We start from the raw sequence: 26,101 nt of genomic DNA, 5'->3' as shown, positions 1-26,101 counted from the left end.
AGCGATACGGATACGGATAATATGGGTATCGTTAGAGGGATACGGATAATCGGTCGGCGGTCTCTTACAATCAATGTGCTCTAAGACGATCGTTGTTTGCTTGCTTGAAGATTACGTTTGCGGTAAGTATAAGCAAAATGTAAAAAATTTTAAGGGATAATAGAAAAAAGTACTTTTTACCCACCGATCATAGTGTCGAAATACGGGCTATGTGGGATGTTTATAAAGGTTTCCCCAGCGTATATAGAATTACCTACGCTGTGGTCGATGTGTAATATTTCTACAATCATTGCAAGCAAAAGTATTATGTGCAATCGAAATAATCGCAGATAAATATACCTACAGAGAAACCTAAGGATCCAAATGAAAATCTTAATGAATACTTTTATTACGCGGGCGAAGCCGCGGGTAAAAGCTAGTTACCTATAAGTACAGCGCCATCTCTCAGCGATTTCGCTAATTTGCGCGACCTGTTTATTATGTCAGTTTTTCAGGGATAATTATTTATAATATTAAACGATATGGACAGAGATTATACGTAAAAAAATCTCTTTTAAATAAAGAAAAAAATATTTATTTAAAAGATAAGTATTTAAAAAGTCTAAAAACGATAACAATTAATCCAATAAGTAGTTATTATATATAATTAGGTAATAAGATAACCATGTCAAAAAAAAAGCCTTAACTAAAAATAATTACAAACAGTAATTAGTCAATTTACAAACAGTAATTAGTTTAAAAGAGATTTTTTTACGTATAATCTCGTATTGATTTGAAGTTCCATATAATCCGCAAGGGTGGTTAAGTTGAAAGTTAAAATCTGAAAAGTTTTTTGTGAATTAAAAAAAAAAAGTTTCTAAGGTATAGACACGATTTTATTTTTCCTGTAAAATTTAGCGTAAAACCAATATTTCGTAAAGAAATCATAATTTTTGGGGGGGACGGTATTTTTTTTTACATTATCCTTCATAATTCTTTTTTTTCCACGACAAAAAAATTATAAAAAATAGTTTTGATATGTACAATTTGAGCTCTTTCTAACGATACCCCACTTGACCTAGTAACTTGACATGTACAGTTTGCCCCCCTTCTATTTTGGCCATTTTCTATAATTAATATTAATATATTTTAAAAAATAATAGTTTCAGCTTGTAGAGGTTAAAAATGTTCAAAACTGTTCCAAATTTCAAATCGATAGTATAAGTAGTTCTCGATATATTTAGAAATGTGACAGACTGACAGACAGACGGACAGAGCGTCGCCATATTTTGTTCTTTTTTGGTACGGAACCCTAAAAACGTACCTCAAAGCCATAGAGAAAAAGGTAACGTGGCCTAGATGGCCCGGATTGGGGGACGCTCGGCTAGATGGTGCTAATGGCCATTTCTCAAAATTTTGGCACCGACAGGTGAAAGATTTGCTTTTTTTTAAATGTCGCATTTTTAAAAAAAATATTGTAGGGATCGTTCGAATGCGTCTCAAACATTTCAAAAATGTCAAAGGCACCGATATCAATTAATTATTTTAGAAGTTATGATCGATTAAAATTCAGGTGAACGACATCATGATCAGGTGAAGGATAAATATACACAGGTTATCGACAACAGCAGCAGGTTAACGACAAATTAGTACAAATTTGTATGACACATTTGACAAGTTAACGACAAGCGTCGCTAACCTGCGTCCGTAGTCGATCACCTGTAGTTTGGTGGTCATTCACCTGATATGGACGTCATTCACCTGCCCATCAGCATTATAATAGTTTTTAACCGCCGCCCAAATCTCAAGGAAGGGGGTCATTAATATTTTATACCCGACCTTTAAATAAAATTATAATATAATAGCTACTCTGAAGTATAATGAAGTGACTTCACTTCAAGCAATCACTTGCTTACTGACACGGTATTTGGACTATAACCATTTAATTTCATTTTTTAAAGGGGGCAAAAAACAAATGAAAAAATTAAAATATGTAAATAAATCACAGAAGAGTTACTTTTAATTATAAAAATATAAGGATACTCATTATTATTATAATACTCATATTCTAGATTATGTTTTAATACTCATTAATGATAATAATACTTATTGATAATACTTATTGATCCGATTGATCGCCCCTCGTAATTGTTCATCTGGCTTATGACAAGTGATCGACGTGTCGGTTTCCTGTCACTGAGTCGTTCACCTGGCTTTATCGCACAGGTGAAGGACACACACCACAAAAAAGCAACGATACTTTGAGAAATGCAGCCTAAACCGATATAACAGTAATACTTTTCTCATTTAACGCACAAAACAAATATTGAAGGTATAAAAAAGTATTATTACGATTGGTAAATTTATCATTATTGTCGTCACCCTGTCCCAAAATGTCGTTCACTTGCCTATTTTAGCCAGGTGAACGATGCACAGGTGACCGACAAAATGCCAGTTATTTCGCCAAAACTCAAAAAGTATTTGCCGAACGAACTAAATATTTAGGTGCCTAAAAATAAGCAACAAAATACGAAACATATGTTACAGTTAATGCAGTATCTCAAACAATAACCAGTTTATGATTGACAGAATAACGACTACTTACCCGTTACAAACTCCCGTTCGAGGTAATTAAAAATTTCTATTTTCTAATCAAGGCGTAGTGAGCACGTGCCGTTGCTTGCAGGTGATGGCCAATACTGGCGGCTTCGTTTCATGCGGGGTGGGGCGGCAGAGGTGGAGTAGGGATCGCACAGTGCTTGCGAGTTTGTCTCGACAGGTCAACGACAAAAACGGCCTTGGACAAACTTTAAAGCCAAATAACTTGGAACATAAGTGTAATATTATTATCAGATACTCTAGTTTTAAAAGTTAAGGATATATGCAAATAAAATACAGCAATAAAGGCAAGTAAAGTTAATAATTTGTGTACTTTTAACAACTCGAAACATGAGTACTCCGCGTTGGGACACGGAAGGTGAACGACAAAACTTAGTTACAATTATTATTTATTTCATTAATATAAAATAAATCGATTTCAAAGCATCAGGCCTCTATGTAAAAACTGTCTTTTAATATGTATTGATAATTTATTTATGAAGATATTGTATACTAAAAAAAAAGTTCTAACATAAACGTACTGACAGGTGGGGGTGGCAAAATTTTGAGAAATGACTTAATATTCATATTTGACATTTTAACACATATCAAGCTAAGAATATAGGCCAAATTGTCAAATCTGACGTTCAAAAGTTTTAAGCCTGTGTCGGGAGATGGCAGTCTATACACTGTGATTACACATTTTACTTTGACAGTAACTCTCTATAACACTCGATCCTCTTTGCTTCATACTAAGAATCGTACCTACCTCAATTTTTTTGCGCCACCTGTAAAATACTATCATAACTACACTAATGATGCCTACAAATTTCTTTTTTTCAAAATGTGTATTGAAGTGATATCATGATATTAAAATAAAGAAAGATGTCATTTGTTCTTTTAAAAAAATAAAAACATGCTACAATATTGTGGGAAAATATGATTTTTGACTTTGATTTTTGAAACAGCGCCATCGAGTTTTATCCCTAAAAAGGCCTGATACATATCAGGGGTACACTTTTTTGTATGGGCTTTGTCAGTCTCGGTATACAGAGTGGGGCCTGTAACAAAAGCAAAAAATTAAACTGTAGGCTATTCTCCTTATACTGATCAACATTTGTTCAGCGACTTTTAAAAATAACTTGTGTTTTGATTTTTATCACCCTTGAAAGTTTTTTCTAAGAGGTAATGTATTGCGAATTCTGTTAAGTCTAAAGTGTGACAGACAACGTCAATGACAACAATAATGGCGTACATTGAAGCTAATATTTATTTTGTATGAGAAATTAAAAATTTAATGACTTCATAATTTTTAAAAGTCACTGAACAAATGTTGGTCAGTTTAAGGAGTATAGCCTACAGTTTAATTTTTTGCTTTTGTTACAGGCCCCACCCTGTATATCGCCCTTGGTTAAAGTAAACTTACAAATAAATACATATTGTTACTTATGTAACTCATGAAGCTTTCGTGCAGTGAATTCCAAAACGTTTCCCGATATGAAATAGCTCTTCATATCTTATCGAGAGTAGTGGACGCGCTATGAATTCCGAATTTTGCCGTTTTGGCACAATCAGCAAAACAAACATTGCATCGGAACCTGGAGAGAAGCTCCAGTTTCACCTATAATACCTATTCGAAGTTTTTAGTGGACAAATTACCTTAAAGTTTTATAGGAGCATAGTGGTGGACAGAGTTCGAGAATACAAATCATTTATTTGAATCGGCCTCCATATATTATGATATCATCAGACGAGCATCTGGCGAGACGAGATAATATTAAATTTAATAAAATCACATATCAAAATATGTGTTTGATAGACAGATAGGTATAAAATATGTATTTTTCGCTTACTCTATGATGCAATTTAACAATAGTAAATGATTTTTTGACTTGTAAAAGAACCCGTTAGGCCTACTCACAAAATAAACATTTTAATTTGAACACTTTCACACTTTTGTGGTATGACTTTTTTGCACAATGACCGGAGGTATAAACAAGGATTTTGTTTCCAGAATGGCAGTATGATGGAGGATGTGGAAGGAAGAGTGCAGTGGCACAAGCCGGGCTACTTCTGTGTGGACATAATGGTTACGGACAACACCAGTCGGCTCATCGCTGGTCCGTGCCATCCGTCTGAGGTTCCTGTTGATGATGATAGCAAGACGCTGTACGTTATGTATGCTGCTGGTAAGTTTAGTCTAGTGACACAAGAATCTTTTTACATAGACTTCATGGTTACGGACAATATCAGTCAGCTCAGCCTTGATCCCTGATATCTGCCTGATGTAAGAGTATTTGCTGATGATAGCAAGACGCTGTACGTTATGTACGCTGCTGGTAAGTCTAGTTACCGAAACGTCCTTCTGCGTAGATTAAATCAGATAACTGTGGGCTCATCACTGGTTCGTGCCATCCGTCTGAGGTTCCAGTGGAAGATGACAGCAAGACGCTGTACGTTATGTACGCTGCTGGTAAGTCTAATCTAGTGACACAAAAATCTTTCTATATAGATATAATGGTTACGGACAACACCAGTCGGCTCATCGCTGGCCTGTGCCATCCGTCTGAGGTTCCTGTAGATGATGATAGCAAGACGCTGTACGTTATGTACGCTGCTGGTAAGTCTAGTGACCAAAGCGTCCTCCTGCGTAGATTAATCAGACAACTATGGGCTCATCACTGGTTCGTGCCATCCGTCTGAGGTTCCAGTGGAAGATGACAGCAAGACGCTGTACGTTATGTACGCTGCTGGTAAGTCTAATCTAGTGACACAAAAATCTTTTAAACACCAGTCAGCTCAGCGCTGATGATGATAGCAAGACCCTGTACGTTATGTACGCTGCTGGTAAGTCTAGTGTTTAGTAATGACTAAGGGCGACTTCAGTGAATTCTTTATCCTATAAATATTGGGTTCCCTTATCCTTTTAATTTGAGAGAAGCACAAGCACCCCACATATATGTACTTATACACTTTCAGAAATTTTAAGACATAATTTATAATAAATAGAATCTGAAAAGGAAACTCAAAATGTATCGTGGCTTGGTGAATTCTTTCATTTCTCATGAAAAGGGCGGAAAACTAACAAATTACTTACTCCAAAAGGCTATGAATACAATAAACTTTTTATAGCCTCCAAAAATAGCAAAATTTATCAAAGCAAAGGTCGTTTTAAAAGGTTCGGATCGTTATTCAGATAGCAGTCTAATTTTAAGTTGACCGCCTACAGCCTGCGGCCGTACCGTCTATAATACTTCCCTTCTTCTTGCCTAGTCGAACGTAAATTTGTCACGAATAATGAATTAAACTTCGTCGGAACATTGGATAGATATTTTAATTACTTATTGATGTTATTATATGCCATTGACTGAAACTGGAATGCTTTCCTTTGTTGTTATTTCTTGTTGCACACTCACCTAGTGACATTATAATTATTATTTTAAGTACGCAACGATGCGCGATGGCCGGAAAAATAGCTGAATCAACTGTATTTGTAAAGTCATAACATAAAAACGTGACACTCTGGGTTGAAAGGTTAGGTAGCCGTCGCTTTCGTAAAACTAGTGCCTACGCTAAATTCTAGGATTAGTTGCCAGGCTCTGATGAGCCGTTGCTAAGTGCTGGGATAACGCAAGGAAGAAGACGGTAAAATTTACTATAGTATAGAGGTGCAAAAATCTGTTCAAGCTGGGAATTTTAAAAATACGTATTAATCAATTCACAACCTGCCAATCAAAATAAATTTATGTACATAACGAATATTCAATGAAACTTATGAATATTTATCATATATTTTAACTAGGCATATTCAAGTTCCTTTGTTCAAAAACTTCTACGAAACCATGGGAGGAAAAAGGGGTGGTGAAACTCTAAACTGGATACGGGAAGTCGACTTGTGATGTGAGACATGGGTTAAATTGTGATGAGTGCTATGGGTTGGTAACCGGTCATTGCAATATCGTAATCTCGTTTTCTTTCAATCCCTCGATAGGCTACTTGACCCTTTTTCAAAGTATGTCTTATATTATTAATTATTGTCTAATTAAACGAAAAAAATAGTACCATATTTTATTACGACTTAAAAACCCGCAAAAAAATTATTTAAAGTTTACTTTTACGTGATCAGGCAAAAACAACATCAGCCATATTAATCTGTAGAATATCTATGACATGCATTATGACATGACGTAACTCGATTTAGAAAAAATATTTGACACTGTCACAGCCGAGCAACGACTATGAATTTTAATACAGACGTTGCTTCTATGGAGATTAGATTATTACCTCTAATTTCCATAGTTGATTTGAATTATGTGACGTCACTCCATTGGCCAACACCGTTTCCGGAGTCCATAATTGAAAAAAAAACATACACACATCTTTAGTTAAAAATACGCAGTCATCACGCACTTTTAATCCCCGCAAGCTATAAATATTAATTTCTTAAGTCAAATACTACAGAAAACAATAACTTGATGTGCTAAATTCGAAACGAGTCTAGTAGCCTATTGCTAATTATACCCTCCTTTTCCTTATGCGTTGCCGTAGTCAAGTAAAAAATAAACTCAATTTGTGGAACTACATTGAAAATGTATTAATCTTGTAGAATAAACGTGACCCGACCAAAGTGATCAATGGGGTACAGTGCAACTAAACAAACGCTAGCATAATGAACAAAGACGTAACCCTCCGCTCGCATCAACTATTGAGACCACAATTTTATACCATTTCCCCACGCAGGAAGGTCCAGTTTCTAATGTTTTTGTATTACTTGTTACCTATGCTTTTAGGACTTTTTCACCGTGTTTCAGAATTTTTCTAATTCATCAACGTTTTTCGATGTTTGGCGAAGCCAATCTATTCGAGTCATTAACTCGCCACCCTCGAGTTAATGGCTCATAAAACTTATATTACGCTTAGTTTTATCGTTTGTTAAACCAAAACAAATCATTAAAAAGGCCAAAAATGTTTTTGTTCATAAATAATTTAGTAGGTACACGGCGGGAAGCAAGCTCAAATAAAAATCTTAAATATACATACATATGAGTGCCGCAGGTAATTCTGAGTAAACTTTCGGGGGTGGGGTTCATAAATTATATAAATATTTTGTGTTTAAAGTGGATGGGTGAAGCGATTTTGAACAGAGCAGCAAATTTTTCAGTCCCTCCAAGAAAAGGCATGACAAAACTGCCCAATAATACCTGCAGGGCAATCATGGTTGCGCGATAAATGATAAAACATCGGGCCGTTCCCTATCGCACTTACAAATAGTGCGATAGGGACTGCCTGATGTTTTATCATTTATCGTGCGACTATAATTGCCTGCCTGCTTATTTTAAGAATTTATACAGTGCACAAAGTACAAAATACGTACACTACACTATTATTTAGGTGCTTCGATCTTTTTTTTCTCGGTGGGTACATAGCGGAAATCTCCATTAGGTTATTAGGTATGCACGTTACACAAGTACATATTTTAGTAGGTATTCCAAAATCGTATTATACCAGTTTTAGCTAACATTCTATCGTAAAGCTCGTAAATAACAGAGAAGCATAGTATGAAAACTGGTACCGTTAGGTAATGCTAGATAATAACCGCAGTATGCAGCTAAATTACGTGGTCTCACGCTATACATGTTCCGGTCATTCGATTAAAGTTGAAAGGAGTGTTAAAATTAATTCATTGACAGATAAATATGTAATGTTAATATAAGTAGTTTTTTTTTTAATTTATTTTTAAAAGACCTTTATAAAGTAAGTAGTTTGAATTGAGAAACTTTGAGAAACTGCCGTATTCGGACAATGTTTCTGGTGTTTCGGGTGTCCATGGGCGGCGGTGATCGCTTACCATCAGGCGACCTGTCTGCTCGTTTGCCTCCTATCCCATAAAAAAAAATGTTTCTAAGATGTGAGTACGATGTCACTGCCCTACGATCTGCCGACGTAGCCGAATGGCAATCGTCGACGCCAGACGCTGACAAAAATGCAGTCTGGCTCTGTCGCGCTAATCCGCAAGAGCGATAGAGATAGATAGCTACGAAACAGATATTATCGTGAGCGTTTGTGCATTTGGCTACATAGTACCTATTAAATTAAAACGATCTTCACTCATATTATTAAATTAAAACGGGACTTAATCGCGTAAAACTTACGTTTTATATTTAACCCGACGTTTCGGACATGACATTACGTCCGTGGTCACGGGTAGACTGGCTGGGAGTTGTATCAACATCTTCTAGCTGTACGAGTTTTTCGAACTACCCGCACTTGATTGTCATCAGTCACTTTTACGCTAGGGTTGCCACTCTGCCTACATACAACACTCACGACATCCGATGGTATGAGACGGGAAGTTTTCTCACGTTTACACTTGCTAATCACTGGATTCCACGAAGATGAAATCCCTTGCCCTTCATTTTGATTGAAATTACGATGTTTCCTGATTTCAATCGCTTCACGTACTTTCCTGCTATAGTAAAGACGTTCAGTTGAAAGGACTTTGGGATTATGCAGTTCAATCCAGTGGTTCGGTCCTGACTCTAGCAAATGCTCGGCAACCGCAGACTTATTTATTTGTCGTTTTTTGACCGCCGCGATATGTTCTTTGACCCTTTCCGCTATGGTGCGTTTGGTTTCTCCAATATAAGAACTGCAGCAGCTACAGTCAATCTTATAAACGCCTGGCGTCTGATATGGAATAACATCCTTTGCTGACCTTAGTTGCCCCGCCACCTTCGACAACGGCATGTACACAGTCTGTATCGAATACTTCTTTAGTATGGTACCAACCTTGTCTGTCACTCCCTTGACATAGGGCATAAATGCCGGTCGTCTTGCAACATTCGGATGCTTCTTCGCAGGCTTTCGTCTCGGTTGCCGACAATCCACCCTGTACCCATTCTTTCTAAGAATCTCCTGAATGTGTGACATCTCACTCTCTAAAAATTCAGGGTCACAAAGGTCATGTGCTCTGTTCTTTAGGGAATTAACGACGGACAGTAGGTGACGAGGGTGGTGGTGAGACTGAGCATTGAGGTATCTATCTGTGTGAGTAGGCTTCCTGTAGACAGTGTGCGCCAAGGATCCATCCATCCGACCTATCACTTTTATGTCCAGAAAAGGCAAACTTCGATCTGATTCCAATTCATACGTAAATTTCACCTTCTGATGAATGGAATTGAGATACTGGAGTAATTGCTCAACTTCTTGCTTGCCACCCTTCATGATACAAAAGACATCATCGACATACCGCTTCCATAACTTCACTGCCCATGGTTGCAGGTCTATGTTTGCCTCAAAATGCTCCATCCAGATATTTGCTAAAACCGGCGCCACCGGGCTGCCCATAGCAACTCCGTCAATCTGGAGATAATGCTTTCGTCGATATAAAAAGTAGCTCCCTTCTAGACAGTTTCGCAATAACACCATGACCGACTCCAGTATCTCATTGTCAGCTAGCCTTGTCCTAACTACCTCAAGACATTCCTTAACTGGAACATTGGTGAAAAGCGACTCGACATCAAAACTCACCATTATGTCATCTGGTTCCAGCTTAACATCCTTCAGAATGTCCACAAAGTGACGAGAATCTTTCACAAAGGACGACGTTTTACCCACAAGCGGCTGCAACACCGATGCTACATGCTTTGCCAGGTCGTAAGTAGGTGAGGCGATTTGACTTACGATTGGTCGCAAGGGCACGTTAGCTTTGTGTACCTTCGGCAGCCCATACAATTTCGGCGATTGCACTATTCTAGGCCTGTGTAAACGGTCAAAGACATCATCCTGGAACAACTCCCTGTAGTCCCTAATGACAGCCCTTATCCGGCGCGTAACTCTGGCAGTAGGGTCATATGAAACGGGCTTATACACATTCGTATCATTCAGTAAAAGCCGAATTTTGTCGTCGTAATCTGTCGAGTCCATGACCACCGTGGCGTTCCCTTTATCCGCCTTTAGAACCAGGATATTCTCATTCGCTCTCAGGTTCTTCAGAGCTAAACGTTCTTCCGTAGTCACGTTACTCTTGGGTAATGTCGCCTTCCGCAAAATAACCGCAACATCCTGTCTAAGTACCTCCGCATCCCTAGACGGAACCTTGTTACGTGATATTGCCTCTTCAACACTACAGATCACGGCCTCATATGGAATCCGCTTAGGTGTCATAGCGAAATTCAACCCTTTTTCCAATATACCGACGGTCACTTTTTCTAAAGGAGTGGTTGATAAGTTTATTACCGTGGAGGTGGGATTAGAATTGTTATTTCCACCCGCAGTCTCGTTATTTCCATATCGATACATCAGCTTCTCATACTTCCTATCATGTACCTTAGTACGATAATAATAAATACGGTCCGCTTGTTCGAAGGTTATCCGATCCCACACATTAAAATCACTACACGATAACACTGCACTACACTCGCTATGCAACCCGTATAATTCGCACTGCACTCTATCTAACTCAGCGTAATTGTTCCTTATTTGCTGTTTCAATAGACGGATACTAGCAGCCCTTAGAATGTTTGCAGAAAACGGTATATCCCTACGCGGTTTAAGTCTTACGCACGTAGGCAATAAGTTCGAATCGCGACACTTAATTAAAAATGACAACGATGTTGTTACACGCACTCGTTTTTCCGCAACCATCCTAGACGTTTGAGTTTTATTGCTATCTCCGGCCCGTACCGGTTTACAATATATTGATTTAAACTAACACGATCTTCACTCATATTATTAAATTAAAACGGGACTTAATCGCGTAAAACTTACGTTTTATATTTAACCCGACGTTTCGGACATGACATTACGTCCGTGGTCACGGGTAGACTGGCTGGGAGTTGTATCAACATCTTCTAGCTGTACGAGTTTTTCGAACTACCCGCACTTGATTGTCATCAGTCACTTTTACGCTAGGGTTGCCACTCTGCCTACATACACTCGCTCGCTATGACACCTAAGCGGATTCCATATGAGGCCGTGATCTGTAGTGTTGAAGAGGCAATATCACGTAACAAGGTTCCGTCTAGGGATGCGGAGGTACTTAGACAGGATGTTGCGGTTATTTTGCGGAAGGCGACATTACCCAAGAGTAACGTGACTACGGAAGAACGTTTAGCTCTGAAGAACCTGAGAGCGAATGAGAATATCCTGGTTCTAAAGGCGGATAAAGGGAACGCCACGGTGGTCATGGACTCGACAGATTACGACGACAAAATTCGGCTTTTACTGAATGATACGAATGTGTATAAGCCCGTTTCATATGACCCTACTGCCAGAGTTACGCGCCGGATAAGGGCTGTCATTAGGGACTACAGGGAGTTGTTCCAGGATGATGTCTTTGACCGTTTACACAGGCCTAGAATAGTGCAATCGCCGAAATTGTATGGGCTGCCGAAGGTACACAAAGCTAACGTGCCCTTGCGACCAATCGTAAGTCAAATCGCCTCACCTACTTACGACCTGGCAAAGCATGTAGCATCGGTGTTGCAGCCGCTTGTGGGTAAAACGTCGTCCTTTGTGAAAGATTCTCGTCACTTTGTGGACATTCTGAAGGATGTTAAGCTGGAACCAGATGACATAATGGTGAGTTTTGATGTCGAGTCGCTTTTCACCAATGTTCCAGTTAAGGAATGTCTTGAGGTAGTTAGGACAAGGCTAGCTGACAATGAGATACTGGAGTCGGTCATGGTGTTATTGCGAAACTGTCTAGAAGGGAGCTACTTTTTATATCGACGAAAGCATTATCTCCAGATTGACGGAGTTGCTATGGGCAGCCCGGTGGCGCCGGTTTTAGCAAATATCTGGATGGAGCATTTTGAGGCAAACATAGACCTGCAACCATGGGCAGTGAAGTTATGGAAGCGGTATGTCGATGATGTCTTTTGTATCATGAAGGGTGGCAAGCAAGAAGTTGAGCAATTACTCCAGTATCTCAATTCCATTCATCAGAAGGTGAAATTTACGTATGAATTGGAATCAGATCGAAGTTTGCCTTTTCTGGACATAAAAGTGATAGGTCGGATGGATGGATCCTTGGCGCACACTGTCTACAGGAAGCCTACTCACACAGATAGATACCTCAATGCTCAGTCTCACCACCACCCTCGTCACCTACTGTCCGTCGTTAATTCCCTAAAGAACAGAGCACATGACCTTTGTGACCCTGAATTTTTAGAGAGTGAGATGTCACACATTCAGGAGGTTCTTAGAAAGAATGGGTACAGGGTGGATTGTCGGCAACCGAGACGAAAGCCTGCGAAGAAGCATCCGAATGTTGCAAGACGACCGGCATTTATGCCCTATGTCAAGGGAGTGACAGACAAGGTTGGTACCATACTAAAGAAGTATTCGATACAGACTGTGTACATGCCGTTGTCGAAGGTGGCGGGGCAACTAAGGTCAGCAAAGGATGTTATTCCATATCAGACGCCAGGCGTTTATAAGATTGACTGTAGCTGTGGTAGTTCTTATATTGGAGAAACCAAACGCACCATAGCGGAAAGGGTCAAAGAACATATCGCGGCGGTCAAAAAACGACAAATAAATAAGTCTGCGGTTGCCGAGCATTTGCTAGAGTCAGGACCGAACCACTGGATTGAACTGCATAATCCCAAAGTCCTTTCAACTGAACGTCTTTACTATAGCAGGAAAGTACGTGAAGCGATTGAAATCAGGAAACATCGTAATTTCAATCAAAATGAAGGGCAAGGGATTTCATCTTCGTGGAATCCAGTGATTAGCAAGTGTAAACGTGAGAAAACTTCCCGTCTCATACCATCGGATGTCGTGAGTGTTGTATGTAGGCAGAGTGGCAACCCTAGCGTAAAAGTTACTGATGACAATCAAGTGCGGGTAGTTCGAAAAACTCGTACAGCTAGAAGATGTTGATACAACTCCCAGCCAGTCTACCCGTGACCACGGACGTAATGTCATGTCCGAAACGTCGGGTTAAATATAAAACGTAAGTTTTACGCGATTAAGTCCCGTTTTAATTTAATAATACCCTGTTAATATCAAAAGTGATGTTTCTTCAAACAGAAACATAAATATTAAATAAATAAATAAATATTATAGGACATTTTTACACAGATTGACTGAGGCCCACGGTAAGCTCAAGAAGGCTTGTGTTGTGGGTACTCAGACAACGATATATATAATATATAAATACTTATATACGTAGAAAACATCCATGACTCAGGAACAAATATCTGTGCTCATCACACAAATAAATGTTCTTACCGGGATTCGAACCCGGGACCGCGGCGTAGCAGGCAGGGTCACTACCGACTGCGCCAGACCGGTCGTCAAAAAAATGCAGTCTGGCTCTGTCGCGCTAATCCGCAAGAGCGATAGAGATAGATAGCTACGAAACAGATATTATCGTGAGCGTTTGTGCATTTGGCTACATAATACGTATCCTGTTAATATCAAAAGTGATGTTTCTTCAAACGGAAACATAATTTTTGGCATAATTATCTGATCTAACGTAAGTAGTATCGATGTAGTGCGAAATGTTTTCCCTTCGTATTTTCACGGAAACTCTCGAACGTGTCATGCTATTTCCGCCAGTCTCAGTACAATAAGTACATACTAACGATGACCAAACATCACGACAAATACACACGATTCCGAGAAAATTATACAACGATTAAAACACCAACTTTCCTTGAATTTTCGTGATGTTTATTATATACTTGTGTGTAAGCAGCGGCAACCTTCAAATCTAGGGTGAACAGGCATCTTCTGGGCGAGCTCATGCACTCCACCGTAGACCACGTCAACCTTTGGCTAGTCTGTGGTCAAGAGTAAGCACATTTACCTATATGATTTATAATTTAAAAAAATACTGTTAAGAATTGATTATAGTTTTATAACGTGCTGCGATCCGTGTGTTATATTGCATTATCTGTATGAAAGCCTCCATAGCGCCTATCTACGACATTGCTACGATAGTGCTACGCCGTAGCACTTTGATCAGCCATTGTTATCGTAGCGATAACGTTGATTATAATTGCAATTCGCAATGCCATCGACTACAAGTAGTTGATGCTTATTGGGTATTAGTAGTACAATCAGTATCGAAAGTATTGTAAATCCATACTAATATCATAAATGGGAAAGTGTGTGTGTCTGTTTGTTTGTCCGTCTTTCAAGGCAAAACGGAGCGTCGAATCGACATGATTTTTAGATGGAGATAGTTGAAGGGATGGAGAGTGACATAGGCTACTTTTTGTCTCTTTCTAACGCGAGCGATGCCGCGGGCAAAAGCTAGTATGATAAATATCAGACTACGCGTTAAAAGTTTGAATAACATTTAGATTGGTTACAAAAACTTTTTATTTGTAAATGGCACCTATTTTAGTTTGTAATTATGTATGCTTTGCACAGGTCACCTTCCTATTGTTGTCCCGGAGGTTCGACTGTTTTTCTAGCATAGTGTAGAAGCCAGGCTTTATTTTACTATAGTCAGATGTGTTGTTAACCTTGAAGAACTTACTGGCCAGTGTCACAAGATAGGAGTATGCTCACTCATTTGTTTCAAAACAGACTATAGTTCCGTATCTCGCGATGTTTCTTACCTTCTTCTTCTTCCAAGCGTTATCCCGCTGATTCTGCCACGCTTATGTCCTGTGGCCGTGTCATGGTCACGATTTTGTCATCATGTATCACTTTTGTACTTACAGAACGTGACAGACATGGTGACAAATGATAGACAGCCGTCTATCTTAGCCCTGCAGGGGTCCGCTTTGTTTCTTACCATTTACCAATATACACATAGCGAGCTATCTTCTGCTAAACATACTTGTTTGTTTAAGGTCTCCTCCTCTCCGCTCCGTTCCTCCTGGTCACGTTCCTGGTGTACGCTTTCATCCCTGAGCTCCGGAACCTTCACGGGATGTGTCTGATGGCGTACTGTGCCGGACTTATCGTGGCGTACCCCTTCTTGGCGTACCTGAAGATGCATAGTGGAACTGTGGGTGTGGGGAAGACTGGATGTGTTGTTATTGGTAAGTTACTTAATACATACACCTAGACAGTTGGGAGACACGCGCTAGCATGAGACCTGAATGGCGCCGTGACTTATCCGACGGGGTGATGGAGCACGACAAAGCCTGGCTCGGCAACCTTAAGCAGAAAAGGCTCCGTTCCAGAGCTCCTCCTCCTCTTGACTCGCGTTTCACCTGTGACAGATGTGGCAAAAGGTGTCGTGCTGCTATCGGACTACTAAGCCACTAAAGACGATGTACCGGCACCACACAATAAAATCACTGCAACAATCATCTGCTAAGATGTCGTGGCCAATGATGACTTAATACATAATCAAATTGAGCTCTAAATGTGGAGCTTATCGTGGCGTACCTCTTTCTGTAAAACTTTTGAAGGTGCTAAAAATAGTAAAAATTGTGTTCTTATTGGTAAGTCGACTTAAGTAACTTAGTGTATACGTTCATCCGTGGGATACGGAACCCGTGTGGGAAGTGGCTGATGGCGTACTTCGCGGGATTTATCGTTGCGTACCCCTTCTTAGCGTACCTTTTTCTGTGAAACTTTTGAAGGTGCCAAAAAATGTGTTCTTATTGGTGAGTTAAACATCCTTAGTGTATGCCACTATCCCGGAGCTACGCAACCTGCACGGAATGTGTCTGATGATGTATTATCGTGGCGTACCCCGCTTTTGACGTACGAAGACAAATAAAGAGACTGTAAATATGGGTTACATATGGTTGCGTTGTTATTGTTAAGTCAAATATCGTGGTGTAGCGAAGAATGTGTCAGACCTTATACATTTCACTCACGCTAAAAAAAGCGAAATCCGAATCAGAAACTTTTAAAACATTATCCTTTTAATCCAGGCCAGAAACGGGTTTGTCACTACAACTTTTCTACCCTTATAAGTTACTCCGTGAAACGTCAAGTCGAAGACGAGCACTAACGAAAATATATGAACGGCGTCTTATTGGACAGTTGGTGTTACATTGTAAAAGTAAGGGGCAAGATTGAAAATACACATTGTGTAGGTACATACATACATATAGTACCTACTTCACCGTATATTTTGACAAGTCCGCTACATGACTATGGAGTATCAAGCTAGCGGAGGCCGTTAGCACTAATTTTAGTTCATAAGATTTCACATACATCGTCATACAGCACCAGTAGGAGAGTTTTTTTTTTTAATTCGGTGTTTGGTGAGGGTCAATCGGCCCTCGCTATGAGTACGGGCGGCCGATTGCCATTAGATAGGTACGAAGTGTGCGTTTTGTTTAGGTTTGGTTTATGATGTAGTGTACTACTGTACTGTGGCTATTTATTGAATGATTTTGTGAGTACTTATTTTGTTTAACAGTTCTCCTAACCCAAATAATTTGAATGTTCACCTGACAAATCACAGTTCACTGTTTGAGAACAGAACAGAGCAGAGGTAATTTGTCTACATCAAGTAGTCGCCCAGACTAAGACTGGGGGGCGGGGGCCCGATTCGAACTTAAACGTATGTCATAAATTAGCTCTAAGAACGATATGGATAGGATAGTGTCAAGACGAAATGACTTTCTTGTTTCATGGAAAGTCACTTTTTATACTGACTTCACTTTTGATCCAATCCATATCCTAACTAAAGCAAATTTTTGACTTACATTTAATTTCGAATCAGGCTGTGGGACTGAAGTATACGAGTAACATTAGTGAGCCTTAATCACCCGTAAGTCAGCTAAAGGACGTAATATAAAAGGTCCCTAAACTAACTTTTATGTTGAGTTCTTTGGCTGTGTGACCCTGCTCACGTCTCCTGAACCACCCCATATGTTTTCGTCTAGTCAAACCATTTTTTGAGGTTCTCCTTTTTGTACAAAAATAATGTCTAAGTTAAAAAATCATTAATGTAATAATGTTTAATACTAAATACTAATCTAGTGGTATTTATGGCAGTATTGTACATAAACTAAATCTAATAATGAAAGTATTGTACAAAAACTAAGTCTAAATCTAAATGAAAACCAAACGAATAGTATCCGCTTGTTCATTATCACTTATCAGTATTATTTGTCCTCAGGCCGTAATAGCCATTTACTGTAATAGAATAAATAAATAAAGGTACTATTTTTATAAAACTCGGAGAATGCGTGTTAAAAATTATAATACGCCAATACGATAATGCAACAGTGTGTTTAATGTGAAGGTAGAACGTTGTCATATCGACGCCTCAACACTCATTCAACACTAGACTCAACACTCTGGAAAATTTGTAACTTAGTCTGATCTTCCAAATAAATTCCAAGTGGTTTTAAAGAAACGCGTCGTGTCTGGTGTTCCCTAAATCGCATACGAACCGGAATGGCTCACTGCGCCTATCTGCGGAAAAAATGGGGTTGGGCTGACACTGAGAAATGCGACTGCGGAAACCCTAAACAAACTGTGCACCACATCGTTTTCGAATGCCCCTTAACTAAGTACAAAGGGCCACCCTCGGACTTCAAAAACCTCACGAGCGACGCTATCGACTATTTTCGGAATGCTAAATTTAAGTTGTGATTTGCATGTAAGATTGTAAACTTGCCATACGATAAATAAATAAATAATCTTGAGCCCGATAATTTCTGGTCTGATTATGAGCAATTTGAGCATAAACCATAGTTATAAAGTTTGTGGCTCATTTCTGGTCGAGATTAGTTTAAGACCGGGACAAGTGGCGTACTTGGAAGAGAGGCCTATGCTTAGCATGCAGTGGCCGATAAAGGGTTGATATGATGATGATGAAAAAAAAGCATTACGTAAGTAATTAGGTATAGTTTACTTTGTCCTTACCTACTGACAAGTTATGTTTGCCATATGAGATTAAAAAATAAACGATGCAAGCAACAAAGCCTCACCTTGTAGCATACTAATTAGCACTCATACAATCAGTGGTCACGTATAGACACGCCTTTATTAATTCCCTTAATTTGATATAACAAATTGCATTTCCTTCCCTAATTACTTGTAACTACTCTAAGTAGGCACGCCCTATTATTTCAATTAGGTTGGCTGGGCGTGGACAAGCTATGATAAAGTATTCCGTAGCTTGGCTAATTTAGGATAGTCATTATTAATATAAATGTGTTATTGTTGGAAAATTAAAAGGTTTTGGCTTTTATTACTGGAGGGAAATGGCTGGACAGTGTTTAATTGCTTGTCGTTGTGTTTTGTGGAAAAGGGTGAGAAATTGTAACGAATATTTACAACGAACGTGAAGTTCCATGAAAATTTTTTTCACCAAAGCAAGTAACTGCAGGGGCACGTTTCTCGAAAGGTACAAGCATTGAGGTATATGTACTACGTACTAGAGGCGACGTTGCTAAGAGAATTTTTACACACCCCACTGCGGTCCAATGGACCGCAACGTTGTCAGTCCTTACCAGGTCCTTGCGGTGCAGTGACGTGCTGTGATGCACATACTTTCCACGTGAATAATGCCTTCTTGTGTGCTTAAAAATTGTACTAATCACTCGAGGAAATCAAATAAAAGCCAAGGTGTGACATTTCATCGGTAAATTAAACAAAAAACTCGTCTATAATATTTTAAGATTGAATATTCTACAAACTCGCGAGCGGGAGCGGGACTGCCGCCATTTTGGTGACGCAATCATAGACTATAAAAAGTTAACCGCGCAGATGTGCCATTTACACTGTTCCTACTAGTGTGTTTCACCTCTAATATAGTTGCGAAATATAAATATTTCTATTTGGAAAATTATTAAGTAACTACTTACTATTTCATTAATTATGTTACTAAAATATAAAAAAAGTTTATTTGTTTAATACGAGTATATATAGTTAATAGTTTTTGAGTAAAATTGTATTTTTATCACGCTCACTTTTTGCAGTTTTCTTCGGCCTGGTCATGAAAAAAGGGAACAATTGATACGCTTTGTCCAAAAAAATCGTGCTGAGGAAACTTGGTTACCAACTGACCACTATATGTGTTCATTATGTATATTAGAAGAAGAAGATAAATACAGCACAATTATTTTGTATTAATATTTTAAAGAAGAAGATAAATACAGCAAAATTATTTTGTATTAATTTGTATTGTTTAAGTTGTAAATAAATAAATAAGTTTGACTAGAATATCCGTATTTTATTTAACTATAATGTAAAATTCCCGTTAGGCAGAATATAATAATGTGTCACATCTGGTGGTAGACCTACTCTACGCGTAAATAACCGCTCCCCGCACCCCGCGCATTTGTCAGCATGTGCAGAGTTTTCGCTTGGCAACGTCGCCTCTAGTACGTAGTACATATACCTCAATGGGTACAAGCCTTGTATTACAAGTGCTCGAACTGTCACATCGTATGGGTTGTCATGGCAACACACTTGTAATACAAGGCTTGTACCTTTCGAGAAACGGGCCACAGGTATAATTATAACTTGCTATTCTACAAATTCGTGGCAGTCACTCATTTGATAGTGATAATGTTAGAAATTCCTCTAGTATTTGGCACCAAATGGTTTCTAAATCAAAACACTTCAGACAAGTTTCATTAAGACGATATAGGAGGGGTCAATTCTCCATAGAAACGCTCTCGACTATTTCCTCCCTGGTTTTTGAAGATAGAGCAATGATTTTTCAACACAGATTATTATTATTTTTATCTGTGTTCGACCGTTTAGATTTTTTTGATATTCTTATTTTTAAAGACGCTAAGAGCCCATCGAAAATTTCCAAAAACTGCCTTAATGATTATGGCGCAGAAAAAGGTGTGGTATTTAAAATTGGTAACGATTAGCCAAAAAAACTAAACGATCCGACACAGATTATTTCATTTTAATTCAGATTCTCAATTTTCGTTACGATTGATTATGTTTTGAAGGAGGAAACAGTCGAGAGTGGAACCTCGACTTTAAATGTTTTTCGCAATATCTTTTAACTGAGTTGTTCTGAATGGACAATTTTTTTCGATAAATCTATTTAAAAACACTAGTATATTTAACTAAAATTCCCAAATTGAAAGGGCGTCTTAACATTTATAGCTTTTAGAATAGGTTTAATATTGTAAACATAAACAACTGGAGTATTTGGGCAGGAATAGATACGCGTTTCGATCTATTTTGTAATCATTGATGAATAAATTCCATGTAATTAAAGGAAAAGAACGGTGACGGTGGAGGGGAGGGTAGGACTCAATATCTGCCGCTATCTTTGCTGCATGAAAACATGGCTCTTTTTGTAGCTCTTAAAAATAAAACAAAGCGTGCCTCACTGATATGCTTTTTAGGGTTCCGTAGTCAACTACGAACCCTTATAGTTTCGCCATGTCTGTCTGTCCGTCCGTCCGTCCGTCCGTCCGTCCGCGGATAATCTCAGTAACCGTTAGCACTAGAAAGCTGAAATTTGGTACCAATATGTATATCAATCACGCCAACAAAGTGCAAAAATAAAAAATGAAAAAAAATGTTTTATTAGGGTACCCCCCCTACATGTAAAGTGGGGGCTGATATTTTTTTTCATTCCAACCCCAACGTGTGATATATTGTTGGACAGGTATTTAAAAATGAATGAGGGTTTACTAAGATCGTTTTTTGATAATATTAATATTTTCGGAAATAATCGCTCCTATAGGAAAAAAAAGTGCGTCCCCCCCCCTCTAACTTTTGAACCATATGTTTAAAAAATATGAAAAAAATCACAAAAGTAGAACTTTATAAGGACTTTCTAGGAAAATTGTTTTGAACTTGATAGGTTCAGTAGTTTTTGAGAAAAATACGGAAAACTACGGAACCCTACACTGAGCGTGGCCCGACACGCTCTTGGTCGGTTTTTTTTTTGCTAATTTCCGTTGTTGTATCTAACACGCCTTTCGCTAAGCTTTTCTTTATCGAATGAGGAAGCTTAACGAAGCGAATGTCATGAAATTAAAATGGTGGGGAATAGAAGTACGTATTGGTAGATACGAGTTTTAAATCGATCTACTAGTAACTATCAGAAATCTATGCATACATAAGACTATTTCTTTACTTTTGGCCTTTATTTGTTTTAATCGTTCTTTAATAGCTACTATAAGTTTAAGGCCCACTTGCACCAACCGCTTAACTCAGGGTTAGTGGGCTGTCTGTTAAAATCCATATAAAATGGTGGGTTAACCCTCGGGCCCTAAGCCACTTGCACTAACGTAAATGGAGGGTTGGTGCAAGTGGCCCTAATGCTTTAAAAAGGTAACCCCATCGGGCAGAAATTCTACTCAAACGAAAACAGTAAAAGAACAATGAAATGAAACGTCTTTCGTAATTGTTTCTGCTTTACATTGAAAGATACATTAATTCCTGTATACTTCACAACAAAGAAACACAAGGTATTTTACAGTTTAGTTACAGTGCCTGAACTGTATGTTCTAATTACCGTCCTAGTGAACTGACATGCCTTGGGCCCATTCTGACTTACATTAATATATGAAAATGATGACATTTTGATAGCATTAGCCCGTGTATCTGCCTCGCGCCTAACCGTACACGAATACGTATGAGCGAAATGCAAAGGCAATAGAAAACAAAATAACGTAATTTTGACGTCAAATTGTAGGTCTGAATTGTTCTTCTGTTGCAACGGAGCCGAGACTATAAGAATGATATATGTCGCTACTTTATTTAAGATAGTACCTAGTTCTGAGAAGTTAGTGCTGCTAAAACGATGCCATGCAATGTGAATTCTTGTATGAAATTCTGTGTAAAAGTTTTGAACACAATTTTCGCATTGGATTAATATTTTTTCATAATTTTCGTTGAAGTAAGACTACAAAGACAAAGTACAATGATCCATACTAATTATAAATGGGAAAGTGTGTGTGACTGTTTGTTTGTCCGTCTTTCACGGCAAAACGTAGCGTCGATTTGACGTGATTTTTTAAGTGGAGATAGTTGAAGGCAGGGGCCGGAAAACCCTTTTTTAGGCTTAACTTCATCAATTTGCTTACCCAATCAATTTGCTTACCAAATAAAATGGTAAGCTGATTTAAAGGTAACCTTTTAAAATGGTAAGCTTATTGAATCTGTAACCATAACTACTAACTAAGTTTCAACTTGAAGGGATAGAGAGTGACATAGGCTACTTTTTGTCTGGACCCCCTCCCCCTCCTTCCCTAAAATGGGAAGTGGAAGTTTATATAGAGCAATCCCGCAATTTTCGAATTTAACGCGAGTGAAGCCGCGGACAAAATCTAGTATTATTTATATATAATTAAGATCAAATTTACAGAGTCAAATGCACACAACTTGGACTCACAATATACAAAAATAACGCCGAAGTTACAAAGGTAGAAACTGAAACTGTACAAGCAGCGTAACAGCATTGAAAGCCGGCAATCGGACTGAACTTTTCAGTTAAAATTTTATTGGAATATCGATCGGCATTTCAAAGTGCCTGGGGCTAAAAGTAACTTACCTATATTATCTATGTATATTGTGCCTGAGCATAAGTTCACATTTTTGACACATTTGTTTTGAAGTATGTTGCGATGTGGCTAAGACGTATCGCTTGCCAAATCTAGCGATTATTTACGAATTGGTTGAATCGATTAGGCCCTAAGTACAAGGAGGCGCTTAAACAAATATACGATTTCTATCAACTTACTGAAATGTCATTTGAATCGAAATGACAGACTCTGCCACAGCACTAGTTTAAAAATAAAAATTAATGATAAATGACATAATAAGTAAATCCTGCGTGATAAATTAATTAATTTTCAGCATTGGACTGCAACGGGATGATGAGAAATTTTTGCTACCTACGTTGTGTAATATTATTGCTAAAGACTGTATTTTTCATAATTCTGATTGACAAAACAACAATCTAATTTAGGCAGCTATGCACACTGGTCACAGATTGATCACGAATTAAATTAGTTGTTGGTCCTCCTCCCTCCCAAATTTGTGGCTTCGTCAACATTTGCTCTAGAGATTCATCTAATTTGGCAGTTGTTACCGCTATGCTATAATATTAGCCCACAGTACTATACCATCAGCGTATTTTTTTCTCTAAAACGTGACGTAAAGAAAATATGTACTTCGATAAGCCTCTTTCTGTAAAGGGCTTTGAATATCGCGCCGTATTTAAAAACAAACACATAAAAAAATTAAAAGTAAGTAATAAGTATACAGTATACCTAACGTTACACTAGGGGAATAGCAGGAGCAGAATAATAATTAGGGTGACACTAGAGAAAAAAAACTCAACCAAACTTTTACTTATTTGAAGCTCAAAAAACAATTGAACCTACTTTAAAGTCAAACAGCAAACACACGCGAAGCAATAATAAAATATCGATTTCTCAGTTACCTACGTCATTAAACGTTAAAACCACAATGTTTGCGTGCTTGCCACTCTTACCTCAAGTCTTACAATCACGAAAACCATTTTCAGCATTCTGCCGTCAGTGTATAAATGCCACAATAGATTCTCCTAAATCTACTTCGCTATTGATATCATAACAACTAGGGTGAGATGAAAGAGTCTGATGAATGACGTTTGATCAACAGGATATCATACGAAAATATCCAAGTATGTTTAATGTTGATGGCGTCGTATTAACTCGATGGTGCCCTATTTTTGGGTGTTATCTCAATTAGGTGAATCTAACCGAATATTATTTTCAGGCCGCATAGCTAACATGCCAATTGCTTACGTTTCGTAGTGAAAGAAACAGAGCTGTCACTTTCGCATTAATATGGAAGAGTGCTAAAGTCAGAGCGCTTCGTTATCGAAGCGTTGATTGTCAACTTGGCTAAGCCGGGAATATTTTTTACCGATATATTTATTGAAAGAAAGATTATGCTCCATTTCGTTAAATGAGTTAGGTGGTTAAAATTGAGCCACGATTGCACGAAAGACCTTCTGAAATGTTAACTATTATCAGTTTATGATCTTGATTGATCTGAAAAGTAATTAAAATTAAGATTTCCATTTTCATTTCAAGTCAATGATTATTAAGACCGTCAAAGGGTGAGAAGTACTCTCGTACTTTACAGTCCAAAAGATATAACTTTGCTCTTTCTGCTCTCATCATCCTCCTTGCGTTATCCCAGTATTTATAAGGAATAAGTGCTAGATTTAGATTTTGGCAGTTTATACCTTATATATACGGTATTGCTAGAAAGACCGGCATTTTCACTATGTCTTAACATTGATTATTCAAGCTTTTACAACTGAGAACAAATCAAATTATTTTATTGAATATTTTTTGATTTGTTATTTTTTCAAGTAGTCACACTACTATATATAAATTATAAATTGAAATAGATATCATACACGAAAGAAAAAACGACAAGGGCCACTGTTGGCCGATTGAGTGGTGGATTCAAGTTTTTCTTTAATTTTCATTCAAAGAGTTAGTGTTTGGTCTGGAATAATGATACTTATGATACATTGTAGGACGTTATTGTAGGTACCTACAGACGTTTTCAAAGCACTTCCACAAAAGTGTTTACACTTTTACTAACAATCTGACGCCCACTATACACGAGTACAAGAACCGACTACGCTTTTCACATTAGATCCGGCCCTTTCACGCGTGTACACAAATAAGTATCCCAAAAGGGCAAATGACGTAGATTAAATTCAATGGAAACTGGTCTATTGACAGTGCTGGGCCCGTAAACAAATGGCCATCAATCACGCCCCGCACCGTATCTATCTCTTTCTCTATCGCTACAACGTCAGTGTGACAACGTTTGCCACGAAGCGTTAGCGATTGGTGGCTTGTCTACGCAACTTTATCTTTCGTCGTTTGTGAGGATAAGCGTATTGCAAGAAGTTTGTTATTTACATTTAAGAGCGTTATAACATTTCGGCGTCGGGCGAAATTAGGTATTTTACCCGCCGCGTGAGCCCAATATGCCGACCCTTTCTAGCACGTCTTATCACTCGCTCGCACTACAATAATGGACAAAACAATCTTGATCCTTTCTATGGAATTTTGATAACAACCACAATCTACTATCTCGATATAAACTTTTGGTTTCTAATAAACATTATTTTGTATAGCGCGAAATAATATCAATTATGTTAAAATTTATTTAAAAAACCGGCCAAGAGCGTGTCGTGCCACGCTCAGTGTAGGGTTCCGTAGTTTTCCGTATTTTTCTCAAAAACTACTAAACCTATCAAGTTCAAAACAATTTTCCTAGAAAGTCTTTATAAAGTTCTACTTTTGTGATTTTTTTCATATTTTTTAAACATAAATATGGTTCAAAAGTTAGAGGGGGGGACGCACTTTTTTTTCCTTTAGGAGCGATTATTTCCGAAAATATTAATATTATCAAAAAACGATCTTAGTAAACCCTTATTCATTTTTAAATACCTATCCAACAATATATCACACGTTGGGGTTGGAATGAAAAAAAAAATCCGCCCCCATTTTACATGTAGGGGGGGGTACCCTAATAAAACATTTTTTTCCATTTTTTATTTTTGCACTTTGTTGGCGTGATTGATACACATATTGGTACCAAATTTCAGCTTTCTGGTACTTACGGTTACTGAGATTATCCGCGG

The 26,101-nt window shown here is 38.2% G+C and overlaps 1 protein-coding gene across 3 annotated transcripts in view; it reads left to right on the top strand.

Annotated features, from left to right (window-relative positions):
• LOC125230146 (G-protein coupled receptor Mth2-like) overlaps positions 1 to 26,101 on the top strand; it is an 87,192-nt gene that overhangs the window by 10,328 nt on the left and 50,763 nt on the right. For 2 of the 3 annotated variants that reach the window (XM_048135184.1, XM_048135186.1), the window contains exons 2-3: positions 4,592 to 4,766; positions 15,393 to 15,584. In XM_048135184.1, the coding sequence (XP_047991141.1) occupies positions 4,592 to 4,766; positions 15,393 to 15,584 (367 nt within the window). Of the gene's footprint in view, positions 1 to 4,591; positions 4,767 to 5,264; positions 5,331 to 15,392; positions 15,585 to 26,101 lie in introns of all 3 variants that reach the window. The other variant, XM_048135185.1, reaches the window with a different exon arrangement.

This window comes from Leguminivora glycinivorella, chromosome 10 (assembly GCF_023078275.1).
Source record: "Leguminivora glycinivorella isolate SPB_JAAS2020 chromosome 10, LegGlyc_1.1, whole genome shotgun sequence".
In the NCBI taxonomy this organism is placed as follows: Eukaryota; Metazoa; Arthropoda; class Insecta; order Lepidoptera; family Tortricidae; genus Leguminivora; species Leguminivora glycinivorella.
Note: the sequence above shows the minus strand (reverse complement) of the source record. Positions and strands in the feature narration are given on the sequence as shown.